This window comes from Lepidochelys kempii, chromosome 19 (genome assembly GCF_965140285.1).
Source record: "Lepidochelys kempii isolate rLepKem1 chromosome 19, rLepKem1.hap1, whole genome shotgun sequence".
Lineage (NCBI taxonomy): Eukaryota > Metazoa > Chordata > Testudines > Cheloniidae > Lepidochelys > Lepidochelys kempii.
This window is the reverse complement of record NC_136398.1, coordinates 10,587,949-10,610,421: the sequence shown is the minus strand read 5'-3', so window position 1 is coordinate 10,610,421 and position 22,473 is coordinate 10,587,949. Positions and strand designations below refer to the sequence as shown.

Here is a 22,473-nt window from a genome sequence, read left to right as displayed (position 1 = left end):
AGAAGAATGAGGGGGGATTTGATAGCTGCTTTCAACTACCTGAAAGGGGGTTCCAAAAAGAGGATGGTTCTAGATTGTTCTCAGTGGTAGCTGACGACAGAACGAGGAGTAATGGTCTCAAGTTGCAGTGGGGGAGATTTAGGTTGGATATTAGGAAAAACTTTTTCACTAGGAGGGTGGTGAAACACTGGAATGCATTACCTAGGGAGGTAGAGGAATCTCCTTCCTTAGAAGTTTTTAAGGTCAGGCTTGACAAAGCCCTGGCTGGGATGATTTAATTGGGGATTGGTCCTGCTTTGAGCAGGGGTTGGACTCGATGACCTCCCGAGGTCCCTTCCAACCCTGAGATTCTATGAGAGAGAGTGAGCACGCGCATGCACACATGCGCCTAAAACAGCTTTGCCATATTTTGTGTGAGCAGCTCTGGCTGTTGTCAGAAGGGACATTAACTGTTGCAGATGCTAGCAGTATGCATTCAGCAGTGTGCCAGACGCAGCCTTCGACAGCGCCCAAAAATTAACCATAATCCTGCAGTGTAACTGAAAGGATCCCAGGTAGTTTCTAGTATGGCAGGACATGGCTAGTCCAGGTAGTATGAGAATTAATACACCTCACACTAGAGGTGCTCTGCCAGTGGTGGTGATTTGGATTAAGCTAGCAGTAGGAGCAGTTACAACCGACCTGCAGGGAGTCTTAGGCTTTCAGGAACGTAACAAGGATTGAACCAGATGAGCAGTAGAACCTCTACCTCATCAGGGGATGAATGTCTATAAGCCCTTTCACTGGAACATTCCCTATACCAGATCACAGAGCTACAGATGCTGCTTGAGAGACATTGGTTTTTTACAGACTTTTTCTAACGTTATAAAGAAACAGAAAGCTACAGAGAGTGTATCAGCGAGCAATGAAGTGAGTTATTAACAGCATCTCATGACCAGACACCATCTGTAACCAGTCTCTAACATACACAATTCTGCCATTCTACATTTCACAATATCCTTCAGTAGGTTTTATCCTATTAGATGAGCCCCACTCTGCACAAATGTGGCTAGGAGCCCAAGCAATGGGGCCCAAGAGAAAGGAACTTGTGGGGTCACACCCAAGTCTGGAGCCCATAACTTTGTATACTTAGCAGTACTGATGCCCAAACCCTGTGGTACGCTACGTTTGACAGCGCACACTCATTTTGTTAGCCTTCCACAAAAGGAGTCCAGCTTACTTACCACTTGCGCTTCATGTAGGCAGCGGCTCTGTTTCCATACAGCATGGCGTTGTTAGGTGCTTTCTGAACTGCTCTGCTGTACAGCTGGATGGCTTGAGTCCACTGCTGGCATGCAAATGCCTCATTGGCTTGCTGTTTAATTTTTTCCAGATATGGAGGCAGCTCAATCTGGGGACTGCAGGGATAGACAGGTGTGGGGTTACAATCACTATGGTAACACTGAAGAGATTTAACTAGACCAAATTGTTGAAAGTCTAATAGAAGAATTCCATTACACTGAAAAACAAAGGAATAGAGCCCACCCCAGTCATACTAAGGGTCCATCTTGTCCAATATCCGACAGTGGCCAATACCAGATGCTTCACAAAAGGTACAAGAAGCCACATAATGGAATAACCTGATCTTAGGGAAGTTTCCTTAGAAGCCCTGTTAGCTAGGAGTTGGCTTATGCCCTGGTGCATGAAAACTCCCATCTTTTTTAACACTAAGTAATGTAACAATAGGTGCTTTTATTATCTGTGTGAAGCGCTTAACTCTTCACTGAATTCTACTCGTATCTCTTTGCTTCAGAGATACCTTGCAGCGGCAAGTTCCACAGGTTGTGTGGTGTAAACCATATTTCTCTTAAATTGGTTTTAAATCTGCATTCAGTTACACAATTTTTTAAAGAGTCAAATAAGCTAGCTCACATGGCTGCACTAAGTCTCTTGACATTTCAAAGATTTCTGATGAATTAGCACCTTAAGCTAGCGGAACCCCCAAAAAACCAGACGTGTTCAACTTCACGTCTGCCTCTGCTTCCCCAACTACACTTAGTCCTTTTAAAAAGGGAGAAGTAGAGTAGATGCTGGTAATGGCAAAGAGCCATTCAACCCAGTCACCAGTTCAAATCCAGGCCAAGATGATCACGACTGAGTCATGACCATCCAAGGGCTGTCCTGGGATCTGTGAACGGAGGCTGTCAAATCATCTCACAGCCAACAGGTGCCCAGATCACAATGGATCCCTTTGCCAGCAAAGGGGAGAAGGGCACCATGGGGCATGGAGACAGTCATCTTTTTCTCCACCCCCCCAAAGGCACTCCCTTCAGCTTAGAAGGAGAGACTGTGCTATGGATAAGTAAAGGAGGTCAGTTTCCACGCATGACAGGCAGTTGTGGATTTAATCAGCAATAATTCAACACAACCATAAAAGAAGAAAGATCCTGATAGCCAGGATTTCCCCATCATGCTCTTGGCCTAACCTAGCTCCAGTTTGCAGTCCATTTACTACCAGCAGCTAAGGGAATCCCAGAACAAAGCTTCATGGGTAATCTTTGCGTTAGTAAGTGAAGAAGAATTCCACTTCACACCTCAGTCAGCAGCTTCAGGTCTCACTGGGAGCACAGGGCACAGAGGGGCACCTCATCCAAACGAATTTGTCACCTCACCTGATATGTGTTCTTCCCTCAGACAATCTGAATCCGTTGCTGTGGAGATGGATGCCATTTGACACTCCATTGGTTGATGTCTTTCCATTCTGAACTTCTGGGGGGTTGTAAAAAACTCAGTAAATTGAAGAGTAAAATCCTGCAACGGATTACACAGACTCTCCTCTGTGGGGTTGGGCTTTCTATTCCACCAACACAAAGTCAGGCTAGCAGGAGCCCAATTCATACCAGAGGTAAGTAGCTACAACTCCACGGACTTCAGTGAGTCTGGTTCCTACTTCAAAGTATATGGAGATATACACATTTGGCAGGGTTGGCTGACCCCCTCGGACATCAGCTACAAATACTCTGCAGGATCCATCACAACAGATCTCCCAAGCAAGAAAGCTGAATACACCTACAGCTTCTCCAATCTTCTCCCGCCTCCCCATTCCCACAGAAAATGGAAGACCATGCGAAGGGCATTCAGTATTACCTTCAACAGACTGGGCCTGGGCACAAGCCATGACCCACTGTATTTTCCTCAGGTTAGTAGAGGTTTTAAGTTTATAGAATGGCTACGTCAGCTGCACTGAACTACACCCCCCCACCCCCAGACATCCTTACCTTTTTAATAAGTGACTAGGACACACTGAAATTAAGTTAAAGCAAAACATTGTAGAGCTAAGGAAGGTGGATGTTGAGTGAGAAGCAACAGAAGAAAGCAAGGGGATTGGAATCCAGTCTGGGCTCCTGTCTAGGGATGTTTGCTTTCAGATCCTTTTAAGGCATGAGATAAAGTCTCATCACCATTAACCCTTTGGAAGCAAAAAGCAAAACAGCCACCACCACCACACCTGATGCTTTTAACTCTTCACCTTCCCATTTTAGAAGCTATCACAAATACAGAAAGAAGAACACTTGCCTCACATTAGGGGTAGGGAAAATGAGCTAGGGAGGGACATCACTAAAGTTGCAGAGGGGACTTTATGTCTGAACTTGGATTAGACCTCATGATTGCCTAGCTCCCAGTCCTGCACTCACTTCTAGCGGTCCTCTCCGCAGATGTTTTCTGCTTGGCTAGCAGTCCTAAGGGTTACCTTAGTACTAAATGATCTTCTTTTAGTTTCTGCTCCCTGGCCAACTTGCCTGAGTAGTTTAGTTGCATACAGGAGCAGCAACCAACTGATGTCACAGGAGAGAGTGTGAGACCGACCAACACCCCTACTAGTATGGAGGTTAAACAAGGCTGGGAAGGCTCCATGCCACAGTATAGACTGCCCCAGGAGTGCCAAAAGGTGGGGGGGGGGGGAAACACACACACAGGCATTCCACCACATGTATAGGTGCCCTCTCCTGGCAGTCTGCCATAGCATAGCCTTTGCCTCAATTTTCTGTTCCCTGACAGGGTGGAGTTGGTTTGTTACAAGTGCAGCAGAGGGCAGGCGGTAGTGCTAAGGAATGAGACGATTCAGTCTCTCCACTCTCCAGGCACCACAGCTCAGTTGTTTGAGGTACCTTTGGGTAGGGAAGAAAAGGAAGACCAGCAGTCTCATATTGATATTGTTTGAAGCCGTTAAATCCTCCCTTACTCCTTATGCACAGTTTTAAGAACCCCTTTCCCCCCCCCCACACCTTTTTGGTATTTCAGTTCCTTCTACCCTGAGACACCTGTTTTATGGCTCGGTTGAAGGGTTTTGGAAGTCAGAGCATTAACAGCACTGCAGAAATAGCCTTGCTACTGTGCTGCCCTCACTCACTTTTCTAGTTCCCACTCAGCTCAGATTTCACGCTGGAAAGCGGAATCGCACTGGGCTTTGCTCTCACTTCCCATACAGCAGCACACTTACCCCCTGAAGAGTGGCACTTCTTTGGCAGGAGAAAAGTGTACGGCCGCTGTTTGTAAGTCAGGTCAAACAAGTAGACCTACAAGGCAATGGGAGAGAGAGACATCAAGGACTGAACGCACAGCCAGTGACACCATGGCGATGAGCAGGATAGAACACCCACCCAGCCAACTGCTTTGCTTTCCATCTACGGTATTTCTGAGTTTGGTAGAATGTTATTCACACACACACACACAGCAAGGAGACAACGGGCAGCAGTACCAGCACTGGGACAAGGTAAGAGGTTCAGAAAGAACGGTGCTGAGAAATGAGACATCTGTCCTACTAAACTAAGGGCGATAAAGCCCCCTTGATACCAAACATACTACGTAAGCAAGAATTGACCGGTGACTGAATCGTTAGTAAAGGCAAAAGTTCCAGTTACAATGTTAATAGGGTTAAAAAAAAAACGAACAAAAACAACCCACTGCACACACAACCTACAAATTTTACTTCAGCCTGTACAAACAGGTTACTGAACCATTTTTGTCCTTGGGTTCATGACCTGATTGTAAACAATTAGCAGTGGAGAATGGGAAGCAAGTGGGTCACACTAGACTGAGGGAAAACCATCTATAAGCAAAAGGAAGACTCCCTTCTTCTAGAGAAGCCCAGAATTCTGTCCCACAAAGCCCTTGAGCAAGAGTGCCTTGGCATAAGAACTGCCAGCCCAGATCAGACTCAAGGTCCATCTAGCCCAATACACTCTCTCAAAGTGAGATCAGATGCTTCAGAGGAAGGTGCTGAGAATGGCTATGGAATAACCTGCCCACAAGGAAAGTTCCCTCTAACCCTTAGAAGTAGCTCTGCCAACAGGATTTACATATCTCACTGCAAACTAAACCAGCCCTCGATTTGCAGTTGATTTCTACCAGGAAGAGATTCACAATAGGCTTTACAAAGACCTAATGCTTAGACTGAAACCTGTCAAACATCCCAGGTGCAAGCCATTGTCTCTACAGGAAAAGAGTAACAGCCGTGTTAGTTTGTATTCCCAAAAAGAAAAAGGAGGACTTGTGGCACCTTAGAGACTAACCAATTTATTTGAGCATAAGCTTTCGTGAGCTACAGCTCACAAGTACTCCTTTTCTTTTAGGAAAAGACAGCTCTTCCTCCACTAGATTCTACTATAGAACTAGCCAGAGGTGTCAGTATAGGAATTCGTGCAGGTTTCCTAAAGCAACTCATTCCCAGGTCAGTCATGAAACAATTTCTGCAGCTCTTCCCGATAAGCAAATGTCAACTGCAAAACCAGAGTGAAAATGCTACTCAAATTTAACATTACGCTGACCTCTGATGTAAGAGTGTAACAATTACATCCCTGACACAACAGCCACTTGAATCAAAGTGTATTACAGACACACACGAATTGCTCAAGGCATGATAAACTCTGTAGAATAATATATGGGTGAGTCAAGACATCATGACCCAGCTAATACAGTCTTATGTAAAGCTCTTATTCCTGAACTTCAGTTAGCATCCTACCTGTTCCCCTCCCATATTGACCAACAGCTCCGTGCCATCTGGACTGAAGGTGACGTACGTGGCGACTAGAACTCTCAGCCGGTTGTTGTAGTCCGGTAGCTTCACTGGGAGGTGCCCTGCAGAGGAGAAAGACAGTTTACTTGCTTAACTGGTAGCCCTCAATATCTTCTGCTCCACACTGGCCATCATGTGTTGAGGGAGACTGCTGAAATAGAGCACATGAATGAAATGCAGTCACATTCCAAGCTATTTCCCAGTTTTCTATTGCTGTATATAATAAGTCTTTACATCAGTCTCTGAGGGGCTCTTACTCAAGGCAGGAAGACTTGCCCTCAAAACTTAAAGAAGCCCTTTTGCATGACTATGCCCAGGTATAAAGGAATCAGCCCCTGAAGACTGGTGTTTGCAATCCAGCTAGGATCCAAAAGGCAGCCAAACACTGCTTCAGTGAGAATATCCTGAAGCTCCAGTGATCTATGAATTCCAGTGGCTGACTCCAGTGGAAGACTCCATTTGAACGTCATTATTTTTCAGTTCTCTAATAATGTTTCCGTGACTTGGCTCATTGGCACAGCAGAATACAGGCTTCTTGAACACATTGTGCATTAATTGCTCAGCCCACTCATGGGTTCTCTTGCTTCAGATAGACCAGACAAGGACTGAATGGCCAACACAGGAGGATTAAGAACATTAAAGGGACCCTATGGTGGGGCCTTATTATAAATAAGGCTTTCCAGGGTACAATTCTGATCCTTTTTAATGGACTGGTTTTCCAGTCAGACTTGTAGCATTCACCTCTGTTTCAGTGCGGTGGTTCAGACCAATCTATATTAGGGTCTTTGGGGGAAAAAAAAGAGTGATTAGTGCTAGTGAAGGGCACAGAAAAACAGGTGCCCACAAGACAGGTACTGAATGAGGCCAAGTTTCCCCTCACATTGGAACACAAATGCTTCCCCCTCGAGGAGAGTTTATAGTCTCTGTGGTTTATTCAGTTCTTGACTCCGCAATGAAGCAGACAAGGGGACAGCTGTGATGTAGGCCAGCCAACATACATCGGTAGACCAAGTTCTTTAGCAATCTATGTCAGGTGTGAACTCAACCCAGAAATGAGAGGGGGATCTACATTTATCCAGTCGTCCCGTCCCCCCCCGGGTTAATTAATGTATCAGTATTTTATAGCCTTGCAGGAAAGCAGAGCAGGACAATCCTGGTTTTCATAACATAATAACCGGTGAGGCCTGGAGGCACATGCAACAGACTGTAAGCTCTCTTGGGCAGGGACTGGGTTTTTTCTGGTGCTGCATTTGATCAGTGACCCTGGTTCAAGGGTGGGCAAACTTTTTGGCCTGAGGGATACATCTGGGTATGGAAATTGTATGGCAGGCCATGAATGCTCACAAAATTGGGGTTGGGGTACAGGAGGTGGTGAGGGCTCTGGGGTAGGGCCAGAAATGAGGAGTTCAAGTTGCGGGAGGGGGCTCTAGGCTGGGGCAGGTGGTTGGGGCATGGGAGGGGCTCAGAGTGCAGGCTCTGGGTGGCGCTTACCTCAAGCAGCTCCCGGAAGCAGTGGCATGTCTCCCCCCCGGCTCCTGCGTGGAGGTGCCGCCAGGCGGCTCTGCACGCTGCCGCATTCGCAGGTGCCACCTCTGCAGCTCCACTGGCCATAGTTCCTGGCCAATGGGAGCTGTGGGGGTGACACTTGGGGCTGGGGCACTGCACAGAGCCCCTTGGCTGTCCCTAAACGTAGGAGCCAGAGGGGGGACATGCCACTACTTCTGGGAGCCGTGCGGAGCTATGGCACATGCAGCGAACCCTGATCAGATCCTGCTCCCCAGCAGGACCTTGAGGGACGGATTAAATCAGCCGGTGGGCTGGATGTGGCCTGCAGGCCATAGTTTGCCCACTGCTGCCCTAGCTCCTAGACACTGCCAGATAGAAATAATGGTCATATCAGGACAGTAGTTGTACCTGCCACATAGTACTGTGCTGCACCATCCGGAAGGGGTTTCTGCCGGTCACAGAACGTGTGGACTCCCGCCGAGGGATTCTGCTTCATGCTTTTTCTAGCCAGAAAGGAAAGTGGTTTTATGATTAAAAACACTTAACTGCCTGAGTTCAACCTGCCCTGAGATATACTTTCTTACTTGCAAAGAAAGAAGGTGGGACAGTTGAGCAATTGCAAACCTGCCCCAAGTCACCACAAGAGTGCTAGGCAGTTCCACTTACCTGTATGTAAAGGATGCTGGGGGAAGAAAACTTAGTACCATTGCACAGCTGAGAAGGATGATCGCCAGCTCCTCTGGATGCCCCATTCCCACCATGCAAGGCCTCTTTCAGGTCTCGTGTTACTCACTTCCCTGTCGAGAAGGTCCTACGAGTGATGGTGGCCATTACCTGTGGTTGTGGATCATGCGTATGTCATAGAGCCGTACGAAGGGCCCACTGGCTCCCACCGCTAGGTAATTGTTATCCTGGGGGTTGACAGTGAGGCACTTGGCCTCCACCAGCTGCCCACAGTATTCAGTCAGGTCTATCAGGACTTCTGAGCGTTTATTGTTCTCTCGCAGATCATACTGTCTACAAGGCAGAAGGGAGAGAGAGTTAGTTAACCAGTGCCCAGGAAGAACCAACATAGCAACAGAAGGGAGTTTAGCTTGATCACCATGGAAAGCAGAGGAAGAATTCAGATACTGCCATGTTATTCCTGCTAAATAGTGACCTAGATTTTACAGAGGACTGGATGGTGTCTGAGGAGGAAAGAGGACACCCTTCCCCTCCAGTCACACTAATGCTTCTAGTGTCCCAGGTCTACTGGGAGCTCCTTGATTTTATGAGCTAAGCCTTGACACCAGAATAACCAACATTTTCCACTGACAAGTCTGTATTACATGGGAATTTATTTAGCACCAACAAGAACTCCGAGTCTTGATCTACCACACACCCAGGGTCCAGTATTAAGCCTGGAATAAATAAATTCTTTGAGGGTAGTATCTTTAGTTGTTCTAGAGTCTTAATGAGGGTTCTGGAGAGGAATCTCACAGGGAATTGCATCTGCCTTCCTCTGCTCCTTCTGATGGAGATAGGACTGTTCTTTTCTCATCTCTCATTTTCTGTAACAGGAAATGCCCTCCTCATTTCCTCTATTTATGAACAGATGCCCTTTATTTCAAGCTGAACCATTCAGGTTTTTGTTGTTTTTTTTTTGGGGGGGGGGAAGGGGGGAGAGAGAGAGAGACTAGACCAAGCTCTTTGGGGCAGGAATTTTCTCACTATATATGTGTACAGCTCCTAACACAACAGGGCCTTAACCTGTTGGCCTCTCGGCACTACAGTAATATAAAATATTAAAAATCTAAGATATGGCCTCTCATATCCACACAGCTAAAACTCGATTCCGAGTGCTCATCCTTCTTGCTGCCCTTGACAAATGCAACCTTGCCCCACTCATGTCCATTCAGAATGCCGCTGCAAAGATAAATTTTCTTAGCCAGTCATATCACCCCTCTCTGCATCCCTCCACTGCCTCCCCTTTCTTTAACTCAAAACATAAGCCAAGGGCTTTAACGTGGCTTGTGTAGTCACGGCACAGCACTGGGAGAGAGCGCTCCCAGTGCTCTTAAAAAAAAAAAAAAAAGCCACCTCCATGAGGGGCGTAGCTCCCAGCACTGGTGCACTGTCTATATTGACACATTACAGCGCTGAAACTTGCATCACTCAAGAGGGTGTTTTTTCCACACCTGAGGGAGAAAGTTGCAGCACTATAAAGTGCCAGTGTAAACAAGCCCCGAGTATCTTCACTTTCAAGGTTCTTCTCAATCAATCCCCACCCCACTTCTCTCTCATTCACCATTGAGCTGTCAACACTCACCACCAATTGGCCCACAATACCAGCCTCCATTACCCAGTTGTTAACTTTTCAAACAACTTTTGCAGTTTCCCATCCTGCGTTGCCCCTCATGTTTGGGAGGAGTTCCCCAGAAACATCCAAGAAGCTACCTCATTAGCCACTCTTCAAATCCCTCCTCAAAACTCTCCTTTGCCACGAGGCCTACCAAAAACTTGATAACCATTAGCGGCTGATGTGCTGAGACCACTGTCCTATCACCAATATTGCCTCACGGCTTCCTTGTACCCCCTCCATCCCTGTCCGTATCCATCTGTCTTATACTTAGATTGTAATCTCTGTGGGGCAGGACCAACTTTTTGTTCTGAGTACAGCGCCTACCACAATGGGGTCCTGGTCAGTGACTAGGGCTCCTAGGCGCTATGGCAATACAAATAATAAATAAAGTCACAAGAAGCAGACAGACAAGGTCTGTAATAGTTAAGCCAGTGAACCAAAGTTCCCCTTCATTTATTAACTGAACCGTGCCAACCCAACAGGAAGGGGCAGGGAACTGAGTGAACTAAGGGTGTCAGTGACCACTCAAGCAAGACTAGTCTGATAAAAGGTCTCTCACAGCACCAAGAGCTACTCCCCTGAACAAGCACCAAAGCTTTTTACCTGATTAGCCCATCCTCTGCTGCGCTCCAGAAAGTGTTGGGCCACATAGGAGCCGTGGCAATACGCTTGACCCTGTTCGTGTGGTCACCAAACATGTGGATGGTTTCCTTGACAGTCAAGTCATGAACATGCACCTTGGAGTCGGCAGCTCCTGTGAGGAGGATCCGATCCCCTGAATGTGGCAAGAACTGTGGAATCATAGAATATCAGGGTTGGAAGGGACCTCAGCAGGTCATCTAGTCCAACCCTCTGCTCAAAGCAGGACCAATCCCCAATTTTTGCCCCGATCCCTAAATGGCCCCCTCAAGGATTGAACTCACAACCCCGGGTTTAGCAGGCCATTGCTCAAACCACAGAGCTATCCCTCCCCAAGGAAGGAAGAACAGAGATTCAAACCTCGACGAGCTTCAGACATTTCAACTGCCAGTCATCCACCCTTAGTTATAGCCTAGCTGCTGCTGCATCTCCCTTTGCAACAAGCTGCTGTAGCTAGTTACATCCTGAAAGAGCTTGGATCACTACAGGCAATAATGCAATAAACAGGAGCTCCCGGCTGGGAAATCAAAGCTTGTCTGATAGCAGGTCATTCTTATTTGCAACAGGCAAAGCAACTCTTGCCTTCTTGCAGCATTTACGGAGAAGGCAAGACTGAGTCTAGATTGTAGGGCTCTGCATGCAGTCCCAACTCTGGCTACACTGCTTGTGCTCAGCATGACACAAGTGACCAGTCTCCAGTTTTCCTTCAGTAAGGAGGGACTGTTTGAAAACAAATTCTTCCTCCATTTAAAGACTTCTCTTACATTTCACAGGAAGATGTAAGCCACTCCCAACAGCAGCAGAGTAGCAATCAAAGCCACGTGGCCAGAGAGCTATGTAAGGTTCTTATATGGTGCTCACTAATGTAATAATGGAGCACCTCTCGATCTTTATTCCTCACAGCACCCGCACTGAGGTAAGGAAATGCTATTATCCCCATCTGTAAAATGGAGAAACTGAGGCACACTCGAGAGACTAAATCATTTGCCCAAGGCCCCACAGAATGTCTGTGCTGGAGCAGGGAACTGAACATAGGTCTCCTGAGTCCCAGACTAGCACCCTAACCACTGGATCATCCTTTCTCTATGCATGTGGGAGTAACCTTCTGTAATTACGTACGTTCCTTGCATCTGCTTGCTGTACAAGTCTCTAACAATTTGACATACAATGCAGTTCTCTCTACGGCATTTTTTCCCCACCTGGATTGATATAACCACCACTGCCAGTATTCATATGGATATGTGGCCAAAATCAGAGAACTGCATAGACAGACGCAGACTACTACATCTAATATAACTTTTCCTAATACTGAAAGTCTTTACATTTAGTACTCTTTGGAGAACTTGCTTATGGAAAAATATTCCCCAGCAACATTTAAACAAGTTATTTTCATGCAAGTCAAACATGGAGCCCCATCCAACCGTGCCCTCTTTATACCTCTCGTTTTCAAACGCACACACCTGGGGCCTCACTCACCTTGACAGAGAAGATATTTGCAGTATGCCCAGTGTGCATAGAAAGAAGCTTCTTGTGATGCAGGGGATCCCAGACAATGGTGTGCTGGTCATCGGAGCCAGATGCCAGCAAGCTGAAAAAAACCAAGAGGGGAGAGCGCTACAAGCATTGCTCCATTCCCAGCTGTGATTAGCTGCTCAGCCACTCATCCTGTAAGCCCACATCCTGTCATTCACAACTGGTCCTCAAATGTGCCCCACACCAGAATCCATGCAGTGATTCATAAGTGTGTGCATAGGCGCTGACTCCGTGGGTGTTCCAGGGCTGGAGCACCCACAGGGAAAAATTGGTGGGTGCTCTGCACCTACCAGCAGCTCCCCACCCTGCCCCAGCTTACCTCATCTCATCTCGCCTCCACCTCCTCTCCTGAGAGCACCTTCCCCGCTTCTCCTCCCATTGCTTGCCGGGAGGAACTGTGGGAGGGAGGGAGGGAGGAGGGGGAACGCGGCCCGTCCAGGGGAGGAGGCAGGGCGGGGATGGGGAAGGGGTTGGAATGGGGTGGGCTGGGGGGCACGAGCACCCACCAGCGCCAGGAGAAGTTGGTGCCTATGAGTGCACACGCGTGTGTGCCAGGAGAAGCAGTCACAAGTGGCAGAACTGGTCTACTTCAGTGGAAGAGGCATGAAACAGGTGATCAGATGGTGGTGCCAACAGATGCCATGACCTTCAGCCTGAGAACTACTGCTTTGGAGCCAAATTCCTCCCTCAAGTACATGAAACTCCCATTGACTTATGGATTTGGGCAAGGACCAGAGGACAGAATGTAGGCAATTGGTTGGTAATTGGCTCAAACACAGCAGAGACTCTCCCTTACATTTCCCAGGTGGATATGGTTTACTTCACTTGTGCTAGTTATTAAACACAAATGCTTTAGCGTATGATAGTGCAGAGCAGAAAGTTATCAAATGGAGACAGGGACTCTTCTACCCTCTACTTCCCCACCAGAGAAGCACTCAGACTACAGCATAGGGAAAGAAAAAAAAAATCCCCCGCCCCAGCCCCATATAAGGCTACAAATCCCAAAGATCCACTGTGCCACAACCCGAGTTAAGTGGATGGTACTCTAGTCCTCTATGGAAGAGGATCCTTCACTTGCCATCCAGCCTGTTTCTTTTAGAATCATAGAATATCAGGGTTGGAAGGGACCCCAGAAGGTCATCTAGTCCAACCCCCTGCTCAAAGCAGGACCAATTCCCAGTTAAATCATCCCAGCCAGGGCTTTGTCAAGCCTGACCTTAAAAACCTCTAAGGAAGGAGATTCTACCACCTCCCTAGGTAACCCATTCCAGTGTTTCACCACCCTCTTAGTGAAAAAGTTTTTCCTAATATCCAATCTAAACCTCCCCCACTGCTCACACACTCAAAACTCTTGTGAGTTTTACCAACTCACAAGAGGAGCATTTCCAGATGCAGCCAACAAAATAAGCTTCATTTCCAAAATCTGGATTTATAGTTCAAAACCTTTAGCCTGAGCCCTCATTTACTTCACTGGGAAGAGGAAGTGGCCCCTTATGATAAGATGATCCTCAGCCCACTCATGGGAGAGCTTGGGCTATCAGTCTGTTCATCCCTGAATCGAGACACATACTTACTCTCCTTTCTCATTCCATTCTAGACAGTTGACACATCCAGAGTGACCCTGTGCAAAGAAGGGAAGAGAATGTTACACAAACTGCAGACTTATCAAGGACTACTATGAGAGAAGGACATAGCAAGCACCCCACACAACTTGTTCTGATGCAAGCAGCTTTCCATTTCAGACACCCCTACCCACACCTCAGACAGGCACCTCCAGGAAAGAAAGGCATGCTCTAGCTTGTTGGGAAAAATAATAATTTACAACTGGATACAATAGCAGCTCAGCCTTAGAGGCTGACGCAGAGATACTGCTGCACACAAGGAAAGGTGACTTTGTTTCAAAAGCTCTTGGCTAGGCTGAGAATCATGTGCACAGATCCTTGGGGGAAGCAGGGAAGATACGCTTTCATTGCCTACCTCCCTTTGAGAAGCATCTTGCATTTGGGTGAATGTGCAAAATACTTTCAGCCTATTTAACAAAGGATTACAAAAGGAACAGCTGGAGTGCCTACTTAGGGAGGTTGTGGGTGGGAGATTTAGTGGGGAGAGGAAGACAGAGTTGAAGAGTGGTGTATGGGGGCGAGGGGGGACGACTGAATTTGTACCAATGGGAAGACAAACTCTCAAAGATTTGTAATCTGTTTTGGGAGCGCCAGACTGCAGTGTGACAATTCGCTTATTAGTTTCTAAGGAACTTACTGCAGCCACAAATGTCATAGGAAGAAGTCAGGCCATCAGACTTAACTAGAAGAGGTTTGCCTATGTCAAAAACAACTATGACTAGGATTAGTGCCTGTCCTGGGTACAAGACAGCTGATGTTGTAGGGTGTAGTAAGTTAGAGCCTAGTGCTAGAAGTGCTTCGTGTTGAGGAGACAAACCAGGACTCTTAAGAGAGTTTATAAGTCTATGGAGCTCAGACAGGTGCGTGTTATGTAGTTTTTAACGGGGAACAGGTAGGTAGTTTTGTTCTTCTTGCACTCTTCACTCACCTGCAACTCTGCTTCTAGGCCCAGGCGTCGGATGAATGGGTCAGTAACATGATAGTGCCGCTCAAAGCCCAGGGCGCCCTTCTCCTATGTGAAGGAAAACCACCACACTTACTACAGCAAGCACAGAACACTCCCTTATCCCGAGGAGCAGAGTCAATCATCGAAAACACACACAAACTCCCTCCCAAAATGGGCCAGGGCACCAGCCAGATGCCTTTCCTCTGTGTTTTCTTATCAGCTTGAAGAACACTCACGCACAGGGTTTGTTGTATTCTCCAGTTCAGAAAGAGAGAGAAGCCATCATTTCACCACTATTAGCGATAAAACCCCAATTGCCAGGCACAGACAGGTCCGGCACCTGAGATAAGAATCAGGGTGACCCAAGGAAAAAAAAGAAGGGTTGCCTGTTTTATATTTTTTGCCAAAAAGATACACCCAAGAGTTTGAAGGATGCCTGATCTTTTGGCAAGAACAGGCTGAACGCCAGAAGCTTCAAGTCACAGCTGAAGGATAATGCAAGCACTAGACTAGAGCTATTCAGAAAAATCTACCATGACACATACAACCCTGTCCTGAGAACCAAGTGTCATTTTACTACAAAATCCACACTTGCATTTTCACTGTTCCAAGGCTATTCTCAGTCTTCCTGAGACATTTAACCGCTAGACAGGAGATAGTTGGGATATTGTACTGGACAGCCTTCTTTGACACACAGACAGAGGGACAGAACAGAGGCATACAACTGCAGTACTATTAGCATAGGCTGTTCCACAGAGAAGAGAACAGTTACCACAGTGCTGTGCCAATACAAATTCAGGACGGTTGTTCCCCTGTGTTCCTTAATGAGATCATCGATAGGTTAGTAGTTGGCTCAGATGAAGGGAGGCTAAATGGAGAGGCAGTATGTTCTAGTTACACCATATATCACCCTAACTCTTTATTCATGAAATGCAGAGAGGCTCTATACCATTAAGCTTCTTATATAGACCTTGTCACCATAATATCTGAGCCCCTTCTGGAAATATGTTCTCCCCCACAAGGATAAAGGTGTTTTTAAATAATTTAATAGAATACATGTATACTGTTTATATTTGCAAAAGAAAGATAAAAAAGTGCACCTTGCACTTGGAGCAGAAAATTGCAAGGTCTGATGGTTAATTCCTGTGAAAGTTCATTCCACGCTTTTGGATCGGCCCTTAAGAAAGCTCCACCCCATGTCCGAATGGGATCTATCCTTGTTATGCATAGTTCCATTGTGCTTGAAGAGCAGAACTGTGCAGACAGGTTGCCAAAACTAATTAAAAAATACCAGAGAAACCCAGAGGTCCAGGGGCTGCTTAGGCACGATTGAGGGGTGGCTGGGCCAAAGTTGAGTGGCATTGTGACCCTGTGCACCAGATCAAGTTGCCAACAAATAGCACTACCCTGGTTGAAATATGGGATAAAAGGTGTCTGTCCCCTATTAAATCAGCTCAAGACAGTATTTTATTTAAATAAGGGACATCCCTTACAATACAGGACTATTGGTAACCCTACTTGCAGTCCTTGCCCTGGAGCTTTAGACAATCTTTTAGGTATCCTGAGCCCAAACCACTGAGCACCTAACACTTTAGTCTAGAGAGTGGCAGAGCAGCATGTGTATACTTTGTTGGTGCCATATTATAGGCCACTAATCAAGTTCCACTGCATTCCCCACTGTGGGCACAGGGCCACAGTGCAGGAAATTAAGTCAGAGCATTGGATGTTCTGCCCTCCTGCCCAATACCTGGAAAGGAGGCAGTGCTGGCATTATTATAATCTTGCATGTTTCATCTCATTCGTTCCCAAGCATTTACAAATTTAAGATACAAACAATTAATACACCATACTACAACTCGAAGACACAATGGTAATGAGTGCCTTAGAAATACAAATACTAGCATGACAACAGTTTAGGAAAGAAAAAAGTTTAAAGAAAAGGAGGACTTGTGGCACCTTAGAGACTAACCAATTTATTTGAGCACAAGCTTTCGTGAGCTACAGCTCACTTCATCGGAATGCATCCGATGCATGAAGCTTATGCTCAGATAAATTGGTTAGTCTCTAAGGTGCCACAAGTCCTCCTTTTCTTTTTGCAAATACAGACTAACACGGCTGCTACTCTGAAACCTGTCTCTATATACACAGAGAACATGAAACAATGGGTGTTACCATAAAGACTGTAACAAGAGTGACCAGGAAATGTGAGCTATTACCAGAAAAGGGGGGGGGGGGGAAGAGGGGACCTTTTGTAGTGATAATCAAGGTAGGCCATTTCCAGCAGTTGATAAGAACAGTAGGAGGGGAAACAAAGAGAAATAAGTTTTACTTTGTGTAATGACCCATCCACTCCCAGTCTCTATTCAAGCCTACGTAAATTGTATCCAATTTGCAAATTAATTCCAATTCAGCAATCTCTCATTGGAGTCTGTTTTTGAAGGTTTTTTTGTTGAAGAATGGCCACTTTTAGGTCTGTAATCGAGTGACCTAAGAGATTGAAGTGTTCTCTGATTGGTTTTTGAGTGTCACAATTCTTGACATCTGATTTGTGTCTATTTATTCTTTTACGTAGACTGTCCAGTTTTGCCATGTACATTGGCCGAGGGGCATTGCTGGCACACAATGGCATATATCACATTGGTAGATGTGCAGGTGAAAGAGCCTCTGATAGTGTGGCTGATGTGATTAGGCCCTATGGTGGTGTCCCCTGAATAGATATGTGGGCACAGTTGGAAACGGGTTTTGTTGCAAGGATAGGTTCCTGGGTTAGTCTTTGTTGTGGGGTGTGTGGTTGCTGGTGAGTATTTGCTTCAGGTTGGGGGGCCAAAGGAAACTGCTCAGGAAGTTAAAGTATAGACTTGTCAGAGCTGAAACTTGGCCAGGGCTCAGAGGTTAACACCTCTAATCTACTAAAGGGATTTTAATTGATCACAAGTCACCACAACCTCTTAAGTTTCATCCAGATGGTAACTCCACCAATACAGTATCCCCAACACTATGCTTGGGCAGTAGTTCAATATCTACTCTGAAGGAAAGTGCCCCCCTACCTAATCCACAGCACAACTTCCTGCAGCAAAGTTTCCCAGCCAAGTGTCAATCCTTCTGAAAACTAACAAGATCTCAGCAAGATGGGGTATGGCAGATATTAGTTCTGTGAAGACTATCCCCACAGAACTGCTCCAGCATGAACATTACACTCTCCTTACCCATCCACCAACCACAAATAAGTGTCTGGGATGACACATACCTTGATCTGCCTGTGGATGAGGTCTCGAGTAATGTTTACTTTTGCCATCTTCTCACAATGAGGCAGACAAAAGAAAGCTATAGGGGGAGGTGCAGTGCATCCAAGCATTCCAACAATGCGGAGATCCACAGTAAAGACATTTAATTACCTACAAACAGAGAAAGAAAAACTTAACAGGTCATTTATACACATGGCTAATTAAGTGTTGTCTCCAACTAATGGCAGTGCTGAGCTCCCTTCGCAAAAAGAACTGGTGAGGCTCATGCAAGGCTCCTTCATGAAACTCAGGAGTGAGAAGCAGGGACTCAAAAGGGCAGAAGGGAGACGGCTGACAGTAAAATGACAGAACAATTGTTTCTAGGGAAGCCCTGTAAGAAGCAGAGACCTTGAAAGTACTGAGACTGTCAACGATGCAAGTCTTGGGTCCCTCCTACCCCCAACCCAATCAATGTAATAAGAGTACTGGGCTAGTCTACACCAGAAGGGCTACTGCATCGCAGCCGCACTGATGCAGTGCATCTGGTGAAGATGCTCCATGTCGACGGGAGATAGCTCTCCCATCGGCATAATAAAACCACCTCTCTGAGAGGCAGTAGCTATGTTGGTGGGAAAAGCTCTCACTGGTGGTTAGGTCAGTGTAACTTACATCACTCAGGGAGTGGCTTATTCACACCCCTGTGCGTCAGACATTATATAGACGTAAGTGATAGTGTGTACAAGCTCTTCCATATGTATGCTTTCTAGCCTTTTGCTTCTAGTCAGGAAGCTCCATTTTAAAAGGAAAACAAATCGCAACTGAACACAACTGATCACTACTACATTTGATTATGAACTACAGTAAATTACTAGAAGAGCACAAGTGTTCCTTCGATATGATAAAGACGAATTCGTGATCAGACATCGCTGCCATCTTGACAGTTCAGATCAGCAAATGGTGACTTTTTGAATGCAAGGAGGGATCGGTTTTGAACAAACTAACCGAGATAATAAAGGTGGTTAATTTTCAGGGAGTATATTAACATAACTTGCCTAAAGGCTTTGAAATTTGAGTCTCAGCATACGAATGTGAAATACATTCTTGTGTCTCAATCCTGTTCTCAACAGGAGGTCCAGCTGATGGGAGTATAAATAAAACATCAGCTCTCAGTGAGGTTAATCTCATTCAATTATTAAGGATGCTGTACCTGTCACTGTTTCAATATTTTTAAACCCAGCTTTGAAAGTTCAAGTTTTAATATACATTCTATGTTATAGGGTACCAGAATTAAACGTGACATTCTCTTTAACGAGAGTTCATGAGAACTAATCTAGCTTGCTCTCAGTATACAACTCCAAATGAGGGTAACATTCAGGATCTTATTTAAACTTGTAAGAATCAGGAAATGCTAAGCAGAGATTGAAATTCAGGTATAACAGGGAATGTTAGAACTCCTAAACGTGAACTTTTTAGCTGTGTGTAGCAGTCATTGATCAGATAAATAGGTCTTGGTGAATGGGGTTGTGGAGAAGAAGAAACAAGGTGGGATAGCCTGTCACCCCAGAAGCCTGGGAACAATTCCTAGAATAGATCAGGAGAGACCGTGAATGTTATTGTCTTATTCTTACCTCTTTGCACACATCTTAAAACAAGATTTTGTAAATTCTGCACATCAGAAGTTCAAGGTTTGAACAGAAGAAGGTGCTGCAGATCAGGATGAGAAGAGGGGAGTTTGGACAGCATGTCTGTAGCATTTCTAGGTATGGCCAGCACTACTGGGCCTTCGCTACTCAATCCAGATTTTGTTTACACATGAAGTGTTACCAGAAAGCTGGTGTGTATGCCCATTAAGAGGCCTTACATTTTCAAGTGATCTTAACATTACCCCTATTAATCCCACCTCCCAGACTCAGTGTTAAAAGGCAGCATTGTGAATGCATACAAGTCATCAATATTTCTAACCTTGAGGTAAGATGATTAAACTATCAGATTTTTTTTTTTAAACTAACCTCTGGTTATCCAGGCCAGTTTATCAACAATGTTGATAAATTCCATAAGGGAATAACACATCTTCTATGAAAGAAAAGGAGTACTTGTGGCACCTTAGAGACTAACAAATTTATTTGAGCATAAGCTTTCATGAGCTACAGCTCACTTCATCGGATGCATTCTATGGTTAGCCCAGCAGCAAACCCAGTGGAAACAAATAAGATTGTCACACTCCCTTCCAGATATTTTTTGTGCGGAATGGGGATGGGGAGTTGGCTCCTACCTCCCCTTCTATGCCCAACACTGGGCAAAGGAGATCAGCCTGACTCCAACTCAGAGGTAGACACAGAACTGCAGGGCCCCCAGGAGCACAGGGCACCAAATCATTACTTGTCCCCAAGGCCAGTCCTGGGTAAAAAACATCAATGTGCAAAATAAACTACTTTGTCAGAGAAACCAGTAAAGACTGTTTCCAGTCAGTCACTTTTCTGCTAGGCTCAGAGTGAAGATAAGAGAATTTCTACTGACCTCTCTGGGAAGGGAACATCAAGTTTTAATAGACTGACTTTTCAGCAGTAAGCTTCACCTGTGATCTTTCCCACAGTACCTCCGCGTCAATCTTTCCAAGCAACAGGTCTCTACCTGCACTTCTTCCAGAGTGAATCTCCATTGTTTACTCAACTTTACACTGCCTTGCCAGGCTACAAAACCCCCTATTCCCAGTGTATGGTCAGTACTCTATACCCCTTTGCAGTCTCTCACGCGTGCACCCCCAATGACAGCCTTCACTAATTACCTTCCCTCCCTCTGATGAGAGCCCCACGGTTCTACAACTCTGCCCAGGGCATCAGATCCCATTTCCAACAGTGATAACATGATAGGCCCAACTGGATTTGGCATCTACAAGACACCGGTCTCCATGAACCTGTGATCAGAGGTAGATAAAAGTGCTTCAAAACCACTTTTTCTAAACAGACATATGGTCCATTCACCCCAAGGTACACAGCACACAGATAAAAGGGTTAGTATCCCAAGAGCTCTGCACATCTGGGTCTTGCCTAAATCTCATCACTTCTTCAAAAACCTAGGCAAGCCTGGCTGCCTCAGAAATGCCGCAGGGCCTCTATCTCAGACCAACTGCCCCTGTTGCATTCTCTGCCTCAGTCCCTCACCATGTAAGGGTTTCATAGAATCACAGAAGTGTTTGACTGGAAGGGACTTTGAGACGTCTTCTAGTCCAGTCCCCTTCACTCATGGCAGGACTAAGTATTATCTAGACCATCCCTGACAGGTGTTTGTCCAACGTGCTCTTAAAAATCCCCAGTGATGGAGATTCCACCACCTCCCTAGCCAATTTATTCCAGTGTTTAACCACTCTGACAAAATTTTTCTTAAATTGCAGCAAGGGCGATTCAAATTGGACCTTAAGCCCACTGCTTCTTGTCTTATCCTCAGAGGTTAAAGAGAACAATTTTTCTCCCTCCTACTTGTAACAACCTTTTTCGGAAACTGTTGTGCCCACTCAGTCTTTTTTTCTCCAGACAAAACATTTTGGTTGCTCTCCTCTGGACTTTCTCCAATTTGTCATAATCTTAACTGGACTATTGTGTCCAGTTTGGGACACCACATTTCAGGCGAGGCCTTATCAGCTCAGAGTAAAGTGGAAGAATTACTTCTCGTGTCCTGCTTACAACACTCCTGTTAATCCATCCCAGAATGATGTTCACTTTTTTTTGCAAGTGTTACACCATTGACTAATTTAGCTTGCAATCTGCAGATCCCTTTCCGCAGTATTCCTTCCGAGGCAGTCATTTCCCATTTTATACGTGTGCAATTAATTGTTACTTCCTAAGTGGAGTATTTTGCATTTGTCTTTATTGAATTTCATCCTATTTACTTCAGACCATTTTGAATGTTAATCTTATCCTTAAAAGCACTTGTCACCCCTCCCAGCTTGGTATCACCTGCAAACTTTATAAGTGTACTCTCTATACCATTATCTAAATCATTAAGATATTGAAGAGAACCGGACCCAGAACCGATCCCCGTTTCCCCCTAAGCAGCTACTGATCACTCCCCGACTTCCCTCTTCCTCTCCAGACAGGGATTTTTAACGATTTCATGTCCTTCTGATCTTAAGACCCCAGACCTGTAAAAATAAGCCTACTACTTGGCTGGAGTCAGGCATGTAGGCACATCCAAATTAATAGCCCACCAATGATCCTTTAGAGAACTATGGAAGCATTTCCCCTCCCGGGGAGATAGTAGAGAGGTATAACACAACCCCATGTCTGGAGGGTGAAGTGATTCACACTGGAAAGAAGGCACACATTTTTAACAGTGAATGTACTTAAGAATTGGAACAATTTACCAGCGGTCGTGGTGGACTCTCCACCACTGACCATTTTAAAATCAAGAATGGATGTTTTTCTAAAATATCTGTTCCAGGAATTATTTTGGGGAAGTTCAATGGCCTGTGTTACACAGGAGGTCAGATTACATCAACAGTTTTCAAACTGCAAGGCATACCCCCCGAGGGGGGGCGTGGAGGAACGTTTGGTGGGGCTCAGAGAGGGAGCGTCACCTCCACCCCCGACTCATTTCAGTGGGCCACCCAG

At 45.8% G+C, this 22,473-nt stretch overlaps 1 protein-coding gene across 4 annotated transcripts in view; it reads right to left on the bottom strand.

Annotated features, from left to right (window-relative positions):
* The window catches only part of WDTC1 (WD and tetratricopeptide repeats 1), a 46,525-nt gene that overhangs the window by 13,543 nt on the left and 10,509 nt on the right, over positions 1-22,473 (bottom strand). For 3 of the 4 annotated variants that reach the window (XM_073317583.2, XM_073317586.2, XM_073317585.2), the window contains 11 exons: positions 17,890-18,037; positions 14,625-14,708; positions 13,649-13,695; positions 12,018-12,129; positions 10,506-10,693; positions 8,396-8,578; positions 7,970-8,064; positions 6,002-6,117; positions 4,481-4,556; positions 2,652-2,748; positions 1,224-1,397 (listed from right to left, as the gene is read on the bottom strand). In XM_073317583.2, the coding sequence (XP_073173684.1) occupies positions 1,224-1,397; positions 2,652-2,748; positions 4,481-4,556; positions 6,002-6,117; positions 7,970-8,064; positions 8,396-8,578; positions 10,506-10,693; positions 12,018-12,129; positions 13,649-13,695; positions 14,625-14,708; positions 17,890-17,997 (1,280 nt within the window). In that variant the 5' untranslated portion in view covers positions 17,998-18,037. Of the gene's footprint in view, positions 1-1,223; positions 1,398-2,651; positions 2,749-4,480; positions 4,557-6,001; positions 6,118-7,969; positions 8,065-8,395; positions 8,579-10,505; positions 10,694-12,017; positions 12,130-13,648; positions 13,696-14,624; positions 14,709-17,889; positions 18,038-19,494; positions 19,571-22,473 lie in introns of those variants that run through there. The other variant, XM_073317584.1, reaches the window with a different exon arrangement.